At 60.7% G+C, this 11526-nt stretch overlaps 1 protein-coding gene across 1 annotated transcript in view; it reads left to right on the top strand.

Moving 5' to 3' along the window:
* Nucleotides 1–121: 121 nt before the first annotated feature.
* Nucleotides 122–11526, top strand: part of LOC139250458 (phosphoribosylformylglycinamidine synthase-like) — a gene marked incomplete at its 3' end in the record, with an annotated part of 12086 nt that continues 681 nt past the window's right edge. Inside the window, exons 1-7 of the mRNA XM_070872859.1 lie at nucleotides 122–292; nucleotides 744–849; nucleotides 3843–4038; nucleotides 8039–8144; nucleotides 8876–9016; nucleotides 9335–9459; nucleotides 10768–10896. Of these exons, the coding sequence (XP_070728960.1) occupies nucleotides 3912–4038; nucleotides 8039–8144; nucleotides 8876–9016; nucleotides 9335–9459; nucleotides 10768–10896 (628 nt within the window). The remainder of the gene's footprint in view (nucleotides 293–743; nucleotides 850–3842; nucleotides 4039–8038; nucleotides 8145–8875; nucleotides 9017–9334; nucleotides 9460–10767; nucleotides 10897–11526) is intronic.

The following is an 11526-nucleotide window of genomic DNA, read 5'->3' as shown; positions in this document are numbered from 1 at the left end:
CTCACCTCTTTCTCCCCCCCCCCCCCTCACCTCTTTCTCCCCCCCCCTCACCTCTTTCTCCCCCCCCCCACTCACCTCTTTCTCCCCCTCCCTCACCACTCCCCCTCCCTGCTGTGTGAACTTGCATCCTGACACTACAGTCCATTCTTCCCGCAGGTCCAGCCCCGCCCAGCCCGCAGGACAGGCACAAGCTCACCTGGATTTTCCAATCTCCTTTCAGCTCCCAGAGCATTTCCACAGAACCCTTCCTCCGGGAGAGCGAGGGCGACCTGCTGGTGGAGATTGGGCCGAGGTGAGTCCGGGACTAGAGCCAGCGAGTGTGTACAGGAGATCAGGGGGGGGCCGTTACCTGTTCCCCGTGGCGGTGGGGGGGGAGATCCGTTCCCCGTCTCTGGGGGGGGGCACACCGTTCCCCATGTCCGGGGGGGGGTGTGTCCGTTCCCGTGTTGGGGGGGTGGGGGGTCCGTTCCCCAGGTTGGGGGGGTGGAGGGGGCCCGTTCCCCGTTTTAAGGGATTCATTCCCCTTGCCGGGAGCCTGTTCCCTGTTCCCTGTGTCGGGGGTCCATTCCTTGTTCCCCGTGCCGGGGGTCCATTCCTTGTTCCCTGTGCCGGGGGTCCATTCCTCGTTCCCCATGTTGGGGGCTTGTTCCCGTTTCCCTTGTCGGGGGTCCGTTCCCCGGGCCGTGGTGTTTTCGGATTTTTGGCCGTCGCTCCTCACCCTGTATGTAAATTTCCTGTCTCAGGTTGAACTTCTCCACGGCCTGGTCAACCAATGCGGTTTCTATCTGTCAGTCCATCGGGTTAGCGGAGGTGGATCGCATCGAGTGCTCACGCCGATACCTCCTGAAGGTGAGAGGCATTGGTCCGTACACAGCACCGGCACACGGGGACACCGACACATGGGGCCACCGACACACGGGGACACCGGCACACGGGCAGTGGGAGGCATTCAAGGAGGAGATCCTGAGTGTACAGAGCAAGTATGTTCCCTTAAAGAAAAAGGGTGGGACTAACAAATCTAGGGTCCCCTGGATATCATGGGACATACAGGGTAGGATAAAGATACCGAGAGCTCAATACTGCAGAAACTCTCGGGCAGTATAGAATGTGGAAGGGTGAAATTAAAAAGGAAATTAGGAAAGCAAAGAGGGAATAAAAAAATATTGGCAAGTAAAATCAAGGGAAACTCAAAGATGTTTTATAAATACATTAAGAGCAAGAGGATAACTAAAGAAAGAATTGGGCCTATTGGAGACCATAAAGGTACTGCGTGTGGAGGCGGGAGATGGTTCTTCATGAATACTTTGCATCGGTCTTCACAAAAAAGAGGGAGGAAGCAGACACTGCAGTAAAGGAGGAGTGTGAAATATGAGATGAGATAAACAGTGTGAGAGAGGCGGTATTAAGGGGTTCAGCACCTTTGAAAGTAGATCAATCCCCAGGCCCGGATGGAATGTATCCCAGGCTGTGAAGAGAAGCAAGGGAGGAAATAGCGGAAACTGGCCATCAATTTCCAATCCTCTCTGGCTACAGGCGTTTTGCCCAAGGACTGCTCACTGTGTACTGTTGTTTCGGGCTCAACTTTCCCCAATTATCTGCGCTGTTTTTTGGAGTAAATTCAAATCTCCCAAAGTTTCGCCAAATTTTTTGCGCCAGCTAATTCACTTCGGTAGGATTTTTTAGGCTATGATCTTTTTACCTCATTGGTAACCTGCCACCCGCGCCAATTCTGGCCATTTAAGCAAGTTTGGCCAAGTCCGAATATTTTTTAGGACGGCGTATGTGTCCGCTCTGAAAAACCTTCTGGGCCGTTAAAATCAGGGCAGCTAAGGGAATCAGTGTAGCAGATCCAGTTGCACGGCCGGGACAGCAGCGGCGGAGGGGGGGTGGAGAAGAGAGAGAGGTGGTGGGGGCATTCGGTCCGGGCTAGGAGCGGCACCAGGGTAGTGGGCCTTTCAGACTGGGCTAGGAGTGGCACCGGGGGAGGGGAGGGGAGGGGGGCCTTTTGGTCTGGTCTAGGAGTGACACCAGTGGGGGGAGGTGGCATTCGGTCCGGGCTAGGAGCGGCACTGGGCACCAGCGGGGGGGGGGGGGGGGGAGAGGGGGCCTTTCCAATTCATACAGTTTACAGGATAGACTTTTGGCACAAAGACTCGTTAATATTTTCATGTTGGTAAGCTGCTGCCTTAAATAGCTGCAATGTGCAATGTGTTTGTGCAGGTTGCTGAGAGCTGGCCAGAATGTGTTGTATGTGTCACTTTCCAGCCCCAGCCTCAGCCCGCAGTGTGTCCCTTGTCACCCACAGAGCTGAAGGACAATGTGTGTCGGGCCACATTCACAAGTTCAAACGGGAAAACTTGCAACTTTTTTTTTGGCGTAGTCAGGCAGAAAAAGATCATCTGTAACTCTTCAACTTCGCCAACAATCTGCAGTGTGGAAAATTCAGCCCCGAGAAAGGGAGTAAATACAGGCCAGTTAGCTTAACCTCGGTGGGGGGCAAATTGTTAGAAAATATACTGACGGACAGTATTAATCGTCATTTAAAAAGACACAGATTAATCAAGGATAGTCAGCATGGATTTGTTAAGAGAAGGTCGTGTCTGACTAACTTGACTGAATTTTTTGAGGAGGTAACCAGGGTGGCAGTGCGTATGATGTAGTGTATATGTATTTTAGCAAAGCTTTTGATAAGTCCCACATGGCAGACTGGTCATGGAATTAAAAGCCCATGGGATCCAGGGCAAAGTGACAAGTTGGATCCAAAATTGGCTCAGAGGCAGGAAGCAAAGGGTAATGGTTGATGGATGTTTTTGTGACGAAGGCTGTTTCCAGTGGGGTTCCACAGGGCTCAGTGCTGGGTCCCTTGCTTTTTGTGGTATATATCAATGATTTAGACTTGAATGTTGGGGGTACGATTAAGAAGTTTACAGATGATACAAAAATTAGCTGTGTGGTTGATAATGAAGAAGAAAGGTGCAGACTGCAGGAAGATATCAATGAACTGGTCAGGTGGGCAGAACAGTGGCAAATAACATTCAATCTGGAGAAGTGTGAGGTAATGCATTGGGGAGGGCTAACAAGGCAAGAGAATACACATTAAATGGTAGGACACTGAGAAGTGTAGAGGAACAAAGGGACCTTGGAGTGCATGTCCACAGATCCCTGAAGGTAGCAGGCCAGGTAGATAAGGTGGTTAAGAAGGCATATGGAATACGTGCCTTTGTTAGCCGAGGCATAGAATACAAGAGCAGGGAGATTATGCTTGAACTGTATAAAATACCAGTTAGGCCGCAGCTTGAGTACTGCGTGAGGTTCTGGTCATGACATTACAGGAAAGATGTGAGGGTACAGAGGAGATTTACGAGGCTGTTGCCGAGACTGGAGAATTTTAGCAATGAGTAAAGATTGGATAGGCTGGGTTTGTTTTCTTTGAAACAGAAGATGCTGAGGGGAGACCTGATTGAGGTGTGTAACATTATGAGGGGCCTGGATAGAGTGAATAGGAAGGACCTATTTCCCTCAGCAGGAAGGTCAACAACCAGGGGGCATAGATTTAAAGTAACTGGTAGGAGGTTTAGAGGGGATTTGAAGATAATTTTTTTACCCAGAGGGCGGTGGAGGTCTGGAACTCACTGGTTGTAGAGGCAGGAATACTCACCACATTTAAAACTACTTGGATGTGCACCTGAAGTGCTGTAACCTGCAGGGCTACGGACCGAGAGCTGGAGAGTGGGCTTAGGCTGGGATAGCTCTTTGTCGGCTGGCGTGGCCACGATGGGCCGAATGTCCCCCTCCTGTGATTGTCTCTGATTCTCTGATTGTATTGCTGGTGTGTGGGACAGTTGCAGGGGGAGGCGGAGCAGTGCGGAGATGCTGCCCGGTGTGAGCTGCTGGCTCCCTTTTACGATCGGATGACGGAGTGCCTCTATCAACGACCCATCGAGACGTTCCAAGTGTCGGCCCAGCCGGCGGGTGTGTACACAGTGGGCGTGGTGAATGGAGGGAAAGGAGCGCTGGAGAAAGCAAACCGTGAACTGGGTGAGTACGGGCGGTGGGGGGGGGGGCACTGGGTGAGTACGGGCGATGGGGGGGGGGCACTGGGTGAGTACGGGCGATGGGGGGGGCACTGGGTGAGTGGGGGGGGTCACTGGGTGAGTACGGGCGGTGGGGGGGGCACTGGGCGAGTACGGGCGGTGGGGGGGGCACTGGGTGAGTACGGGCGGTGGGGGGGGGCACTGGGTGAGTACGGGCGGTGGGAGGGTCACTGGGTGCGTACGGGCGGTGGGGGGGGCACTGGGCGAGTACGGGCGGTGGGGGGGGCACTGGGTGCGTACGGGCGGTGGGGGGGGCGCACTGGGCGAGTACGGGCGGTGGGGGGGCACTGGGTGAGTACGGGCGGTGGGGGGGGCGCACTGGGCGAGTACGGGCGGTGGGGGGGGCACTGGGTGAGTACGGGCGGTGGGGGGGGGCACTGGGTGAGTACGGGCGGTGGGGGGGGGCACTGGGCGAGTACGGGCGGTGGGGGGGGGCACTGGGCGAGTACGGGCGGTGGGGGGGGGGCACTGGGCGAGTACGGCGGTGGGGGGGGCACTGGGTGAGTACGGGCGGTGGGGGGGGCGCACTGGGTGAGTACGGGCGGTGGGGGGGGCGCACTGGGTGAGTACGGGCGGTGGGGGGGGGCACTGGGCGAGTACGGCGGTGGGGGGGGCACTGGGTGAGTACGGGCGGTGGGGGGGGCACTGGGTGAGTACGGGCGGTGGGGGGGGCACTGGGTCAGTGTGGGCAGTGGGGGGAGGCACTGGGTGAGTGTGGGGGGGGGGGCACTGGGTCAGTGCCGGCAGTGGGGGGGGGGCACTGGGTCAGTGCGGGTAGTGGGGGGGTGGGGGGGGGGGCACTGGGTGAGTACGGGCGGTGGGGGGGGGCACTGTGTGAGTACGGGCGGTGGGGGGGGGCACTGGGTGAGTGTGGGGGTGGCAGTGGGTCAGTGCGGGCAGTGGGGGGGTGGGGGGGGCACTGGGTGAGTACGGGCGGTGGGGGGGGGCACTGGGTGAGTACGGGTGGTGGGGGGGGGCACTGGGTGAGTACGGGCGATGGGGGGGCACTGGGTGAGTGTGGGGGGGGCACTGGGTGAGTACGGGCGATGGGGGGGCACTGGGTGAGTGTGGGGGGGGCACTGGGTGAGTACGGGCGGTGGGGGGGGCACTGGGCGAGTACGGGCGGTGGGGGGGCACTGGGTGAGTACGGGCGGTGGGGGCGGCACTGGGTGAGTACGGGCGGTGGGGGGGGGCACTGGGTCAGTGCGGGCAGTGGGGGGGGCACTGGGTGAGTGCGGGCAGTGGGGGGGGCACTGGGTGAGTGCGGGCAGTGGGGGGGGCACTGGGTCATTGCGGGCAGTGGGGAGGTGGGGGGGGGCACTGGGTCAGTACGGGCAGTGGGGGGGGGCACTGGGTGAGTACGGGCGGTGGGGGGGGCACTGGGTGAGTACGGGCGGTGGGGGGGGGCACTGGGTGAGTGTGGAGGGGGGCACTGGGTCAGTGCGGGCAGTGGGGGGGGCACTGGGTGAGTACGGGCAGTGGGGGGGGCACTGGGTGAGTACGGGCGGTGGGGGGGGCACTGGGTGAGTACGGGCGGTGGGGGGAGGCACTGGGTGAGTGTGGGGGGGGGGCACTGGGTCAGTGCCGGCAGTGGGGGGGGGGCACTGGGTCAGTGCGGGTAGTGGGGGGGTGGGGGGGGGGCACTGGGTGAGTACGGGCGGTGGGGGGGGGCACTGGGTGAGTACGGGCGGTGGGGGGGGGGCACTGGGTGAGTGTGGGGGGGGCAGTGGGTCAGTGCGGGCAGTGGGGGGGTGGGGGGGGCACTGGGTGAGTACGGGCGATGGGGGGGCACTGGGTGAGTGTGCGGGGGGCACTGGGTGAGTACGGGTGGTGGGGGGGGGCACTGGGTGAGTACGGGCGATGGGGGGGCACTGGGTGAGTGTGGGGGGGGCACTGGGTGAGTACGGGCGGTGGGGGGCGGGCACTGGGTGAGTGTGGAGGGGGGCACTGGGTCAGTGCGGGCGGTGGGGGGGGGCACTGGGTGAGTACGGGCGTTGGGGGGGGGCACTGGGTCAGTGCGGGCAGTGGGGGGGGCACTGGGTCATTGCGGGCAGTGGCGAGGTGGGGGGGGGCACTGGGTCAGTACGGGCAGTGGGGGGCACTGGGTGAGTACGGGCGGTGGGGGGGGGCACTGGGTGAGTACGGGCGGTGGGGGGGGGCACTGGCTGAGTGTGGAGGGGGGCACTGGGTCAGTGCGGGCAGTGGGGGGGGCACTGGGTGAGTACGGGCGGTGGGGGGGGGCACTGGGTGAGTACGGGCGGTGGGGGGGGGCACTGGGTGAGTGTGGAGGGGGGCACTGGGTCAGTGCGGGCAGTGGGGGGGGCACTGGGTGAGTACGGGCGGTGGGGGGGGGACACTGGGTGAGTGTGGGGGGGCAGTGGGTCAGTGCGGGCAGTGGGGGTGGGTGGGTGGGGGGGCACTGGGTGAGTACGGGCGGTGGGGGGGGCACTGGGTGAGTGTGGGGGGGGCAGTGGGTCAGTGCGGGCAGTGGGGGTGGGTGGGGGGGCACTGGGTGAGTACGGGCGTGGGGGTGGGCACTGGGTGAGTACGGGCGGTGGGGGGGCACTGGGGTGAGTACGGGTGGTGGGGGGGGCACTGGGTGAGTGTGGGGGGGCACTGGGTGAGTACGGGCGGTGGGGGGAGCACTGGGCGAGTACGGGGATGGGGGGGGCACTGGGTGAGTGTGGGGGGGCACTGGGTGAGTGTGGGGGAGGCACTGGGTGAGTTCGGGCGGTGGGGGGGGGCACTGGGTGAGTACGGGCGGTGGGGGGGGCAGTGGGTCAGTGCGGGCAGTGGGGGGGTGGCGGGGGGGCACTGGGTGAGTACGGGCGGTGGGGGGGGCAGTGGGTCAGTGCGGGCAGTGGGGGGGTGGCGGGGGGGCACTGGGTGAGTACGGGCGGTGGGGGGGGGCACTGGGTGAGTGCGGGCAGTGGGGGGGGGCACTGGGTGAGTACGGGCGGTGGGGGGGTGGGGGGGGGCACTGGGTGAGTACGGGCGGTGGGGGGGCAGTGGGTCAGTGCGGGCAGTGGGGTGTGGGGGGGGCACTGGGTGAGTGCGGGCGGTGGTGGGGGGGGCACTGGGTGAGTGCGGGCGGTGGTGGGGGGGCACTGGGTGAGTACGGGCGGTGGTGGGGGGAGGCACTGGGTGAGTGCGGGCGGTGGGGGGGGCACTGGGTGAGTACGGGCGGTGGGGGGGGGTACTGGGTGAGTACGGGCGGTGGGGGGGCACTGGGTGAGTGCGGGCGGTGGGGGGGGCACTGGGTGAGTACGGGCGGTGGGGGGGGCACTGGGTGAGTACGGGCGGTGGGGGGGCACTGGGTGAGTACGGGCGGTGGGGGGGGGCACTGGGTGAGTGCGGGCGGTGGGGGGGGCACTGGGTGAGTACGGGCGGTGGGGGGGGGCACTGGGTGAGTACGGGCGGTGGGGGGGGGCACTGGGTGAGTACGGGCGGTGGGGGGGGGCACTGGGTGAGTACGGGCGGTGGGGGAGGCACTGGGTGAGTTCGAGCGGTGGTGGGGGGGGCACTGGGTGAGTACGGGCGGTGGGGGGGGGGGCACTGGGTGAGTACGGGCGGTGGGGGGGGGCACTGGGTGAGTACGGGCGGTGGGGGGGGCACTGGGTGAGTACGGGCGGTGGGGGAGGCACTGGGTGAGTTCGAGCGGTGGTGGGGGGGGCACTGGGTGAGTACGGGCGGTGGGGGGGGGGCACTGGGTGAGTACGGGCGGTGGGGGGGGGCACTGGGTGAGTACGGGCGGTGGGGGGGGGCACTGGGTGAGTTCGAGCGGTGGGGGGGGGGCACTGGGTGAGTACGAGCGGTGGGGGGGGAGGGGCGCATCGAGGTACAATTAGAGAGTGGGATTGCAGGGAATGACGGTGTGAGTATTGAAGGATGTGTCGACTGTTGGAGCCTCCTTCGACCTAATGGTCCCCGCCTCCTCTCCGCAGGCCTGGCCTTCGACCTCTGGGATCTGGAATATTACACCGGACTCTTCCAGAAGGTGGGGCGCAATCCCACCAGCGTGGAGTGCTTCGACCTGGCGCAATCCAACAGGTGAGTCTCCTCGGTGAGCCCCGCCCCTCTCCCCCATTGCCCCGCCCCTCTCCTCCATTGCCCCGCCCCTCTCCCCCACGGCCCCGCCCTTTCCCCCTGTGGCCCCGCCCCATTCTCCGATAGCCCTCTTTCAATCTCAGACTCATCCCACTGCTCAGTCTCTTCCTCTCTTTCTGCCCTCCTCGCTGTCTCTCTCACTCTGCCTCGCACGCTCTCTCTCTTGCACTCTCTCTCTCTCTTCCTCACTCTGTCTCGCTCTCTCTCTCTCTGCCTTCGACTCTCTCTCTCTCTCTGCCTTCGACTCTCTCTCTCTCTCTCTGCCTTCGACTCTCTCTCTCTCTCTCTCTCTCTCTCTGCCCTCGACTCTCTCTGCCCTCGTCTCTCTCTCTCTCTCTCTCTCTCTCTCTCTCTCTCTCTCCTCGTCTCTCTCTCTCTCTCTGCCCTCGTCTCTCTCTCTCTCTCTCTCTGCCCTCGTCTCTCTCTCTCTCTCTCTCTCTCTCTCTGCCCTCATCTCTCTCTCTCTCTCTCTCTCTGCCCTCGTCTCTCTCTCTCTCTCTCTCTCTCTCTCTCTCTCTCTCTCTCTCTCTCGTCTCTCTCTTTCTCACTCTGTCTTGCTCTCTCTCTCTCTGTCCCACTGACCCCTCAGTGTCTCTGCCCCACTCTCTGGTAGTTTCTGTATTCTGGGCTTTCTCCGGCGGCCCTGGATTAACTGGTTGCTTTGTTATCCTCAGTGAGCACAGCCGCCATTGGTTCTTTAAGGGGCGTTTGGTGATTGATGGGGAAGCCAAGAGGGAGAGTCTTTTCGATCTGATCATGAAGACACAGGATTACAGCAACAACAACAACATCATAAAATTCTGTGACAACAGCAGGTCAGCCGCGGGGAGGGGGAGGTGTGGAGGGGATGGGGGGAAGGGGAGGTGTGGAGGGGACGGGAGAGGCTGAAGGTGACGAGGGGACGGGGAAAGGAGGGGCGGGGAGGAGTGAGTAGGGGACGGGGGGTGGTGTGGAGGGGGAAGGGGGAGGTGTGTGTGGGACGGAGGGGGTGGGGGCGGAGGATACGGTAGCATCACCCACTCGCGTGGGGCGGAGAGGCGACTCCGACACGCAGGGACGAGTGTTCGTGTCTCCGGTTCCTGTCAAATGCCCCGGTTGGTATAAAATAGTTTGATGGTTGAATTTCCCCGCAGTGCGATTGAGGGGAAAGCGATCGAGTGTCTGTACCCCAGCGAGCGGGCGCGAGCGAGCAAGGTGGAGGTGCACAAAACCACGAGACACGTCATCTTCACCGCGGAAACACACAACTTCCCCACAGGCGAGTGCGCGAACAGCGCGATTCTCTCTCGTGGGTCAGAGAAACATAGAAAATAGGTGCAGGAGTAGGCCATTCGGCCCTTCGAGCCTGCACCACCATTCAATAAGATCATGGCTGATCATTCCCTTAGTACCCCTTTCCTGCTTTCTCTCCATACCCTTTGATCCCTTTAGTCGTAAGGGCCATATCTAACTCCCTCTTGAATATATCCAATGAACTGGCATCAACAACTCTCTGCGGTCAGGAATTCCACAGGTTAACAACTCTCTGAGTGAAGAAGTTTCTCCTCATCTCAGTCCTAAATGGCTTACCCCTTATCCTTAGACTGTCCCCTGGTTCTGGACTTCCCCAACATCGGGAACATTCTTCCCGCATTGAACCTGTCCAGTCGCGACAGAATAAGTTTCTATGAGATCCCCTCTCATCCTTCTAAACTCCAGTGAAGACAGGCCTAGTCGATCCAGTCTCTCTTCATATGTCAGTCCTGCCATCCCGGGAATCAGTCTGGTGAACCTTCGCTGCACTCCCTCAATAGCAAGAATGTCCTTCCTCAGATTAGGAGACCAAAACTGAACACAATACTCCAGGTGGGGCCTCAAGGCCTCACTGTCAACCCTTTAAATCACTCACCAGTTTATTCTACCCAAGTCACATCTCATACCATCGAAGTTACCTTTCCCCAAGTTCAGGACCCTAGTCTCTGAATTAACTGTGTCACTCTCCATTTTAATAAAGAATTCTACCATATTATGGTCATTCTTCCCCAAGGGGCCTCGCACAACAAGATTGTTAACTAGTCCTTTCTCATTACACATCACCCGGTCTGGGATGGCCAGCCCTCTAGTTAGTTCCTCGACATATTGGTCCATCCTTAATACACTCCAGGAAATCCTTCTCCATCGTATTGCTACCAGTTTCGTTAGCCCAATCAACATGTAGATTAAAGTCGCCCTTTATTGCTGTACCTTTATTGCACGCATTCCTAATTTCTTGTTTGATGCTGTCCCCATCCTCATTACTACTGTTTGGTGGTCTGTACACAACTCCCACTAGCGTTTTCTGCCCTTTGGTATTCCGTACTTCCACCTGTACAGATTCCACATCATCCAAGCTAATGTCCTTCCTTACTATTGCGTTAATTTCCTCTTTAACCAGCAACGCCACCCCACCTCCTTTTCCTCTCTATCTATCCTTCCTAAATGTTGAATACCCCTGGATGTTGAGTTCATGATGCCAATTACATCATATCCGTTAACTGCTATCTGCTCTCTCAGTGCTACCCGCTGGTTTCCTCTCTCACTGTTTCAGGTGTGGCTCCGTTCAGTGGGGCGACCACGGGGACCGGCGGCCGGATCCGGGACGTGCAGTGCACAGGTCGAGGGGCCCATGTGATCGCAGGAACTGCAGGATACTGCTTCGGCAATCTGCTGTGTCCAGGTACGGCAGCTGTGTGTGGAGTCCAGGTACGGGAGCTCTGTGTCGGGTCCGGGTACGGGAGCTCTGTGTCGGGTCCAGGTACGGGAGCTCTGTGTCGGGTCCAGGTACGGGAGCTCTGTGTCGGTTCCAGGTACGGGAGCTCTGTGTGGGGTCCAGGTCCGGCAGCTCTGTGTGGGGTTCAGGTACGGGAGCTCTGTGTGGGGTCCGGGTACGGGAGCTCTGTGTGGGGTTCAGGTACGGGAGTTCTGTGTGGGGTCCAGGTACGGGAGCTCTGTGTGGGGTTTAGGTACGGGAGCTCTGTGTGGGGTTCAGGTACGGGAGCTCTGTGGGGTCCAGGTACGGGAGCTCTGTGTGGGGTTCAGGTACGGGAGCTCTGTGTGGGGTTCAGGTACGGGAGTTCTGTGTGGGGTCCAGGTACGGGAGCTCTGTGTGGGGTTTAGGTACGGGAGCTCTGTGTGGGGTTCAGGTACGGGAGCTCTGTGGGGTCCAGGTACGGGAGCTCTGTGTGGGGTTCAGGTACGGGAGCTCTGTGTGGGGTTCAGGTACGGGAGCTCTGTGTGGGGTCCGGGTACGGGAGTTCTGTGTGGGGTCCAGGTACGGGAGCTGTGCGTCGGGTCCAGGTACGGGAGC

This window comes from Pristiophorus japonicus, unplaced genomic scaffold (genome assembly GCF_044704955.1).
Source record: "Pristiophorus japonicus isolate sPriJap1 unplaced genomic scaffold, sPriJap1.hap1 HAP1_SCAFFOLD_3767, whole genome shotgun sequence".
Taxonomy (NCBI): domain Eukaryota; kingdom Metazoa; phylum Chordata; class Chondrichthyes; family Pristiophoridae; genus Pristiophorus; species Pristiophorus japonicus.
Note: the sequence above shows the minus strand (reverse complement) of the source record. Positions and strands in the feature narration are given on the sequence as shown.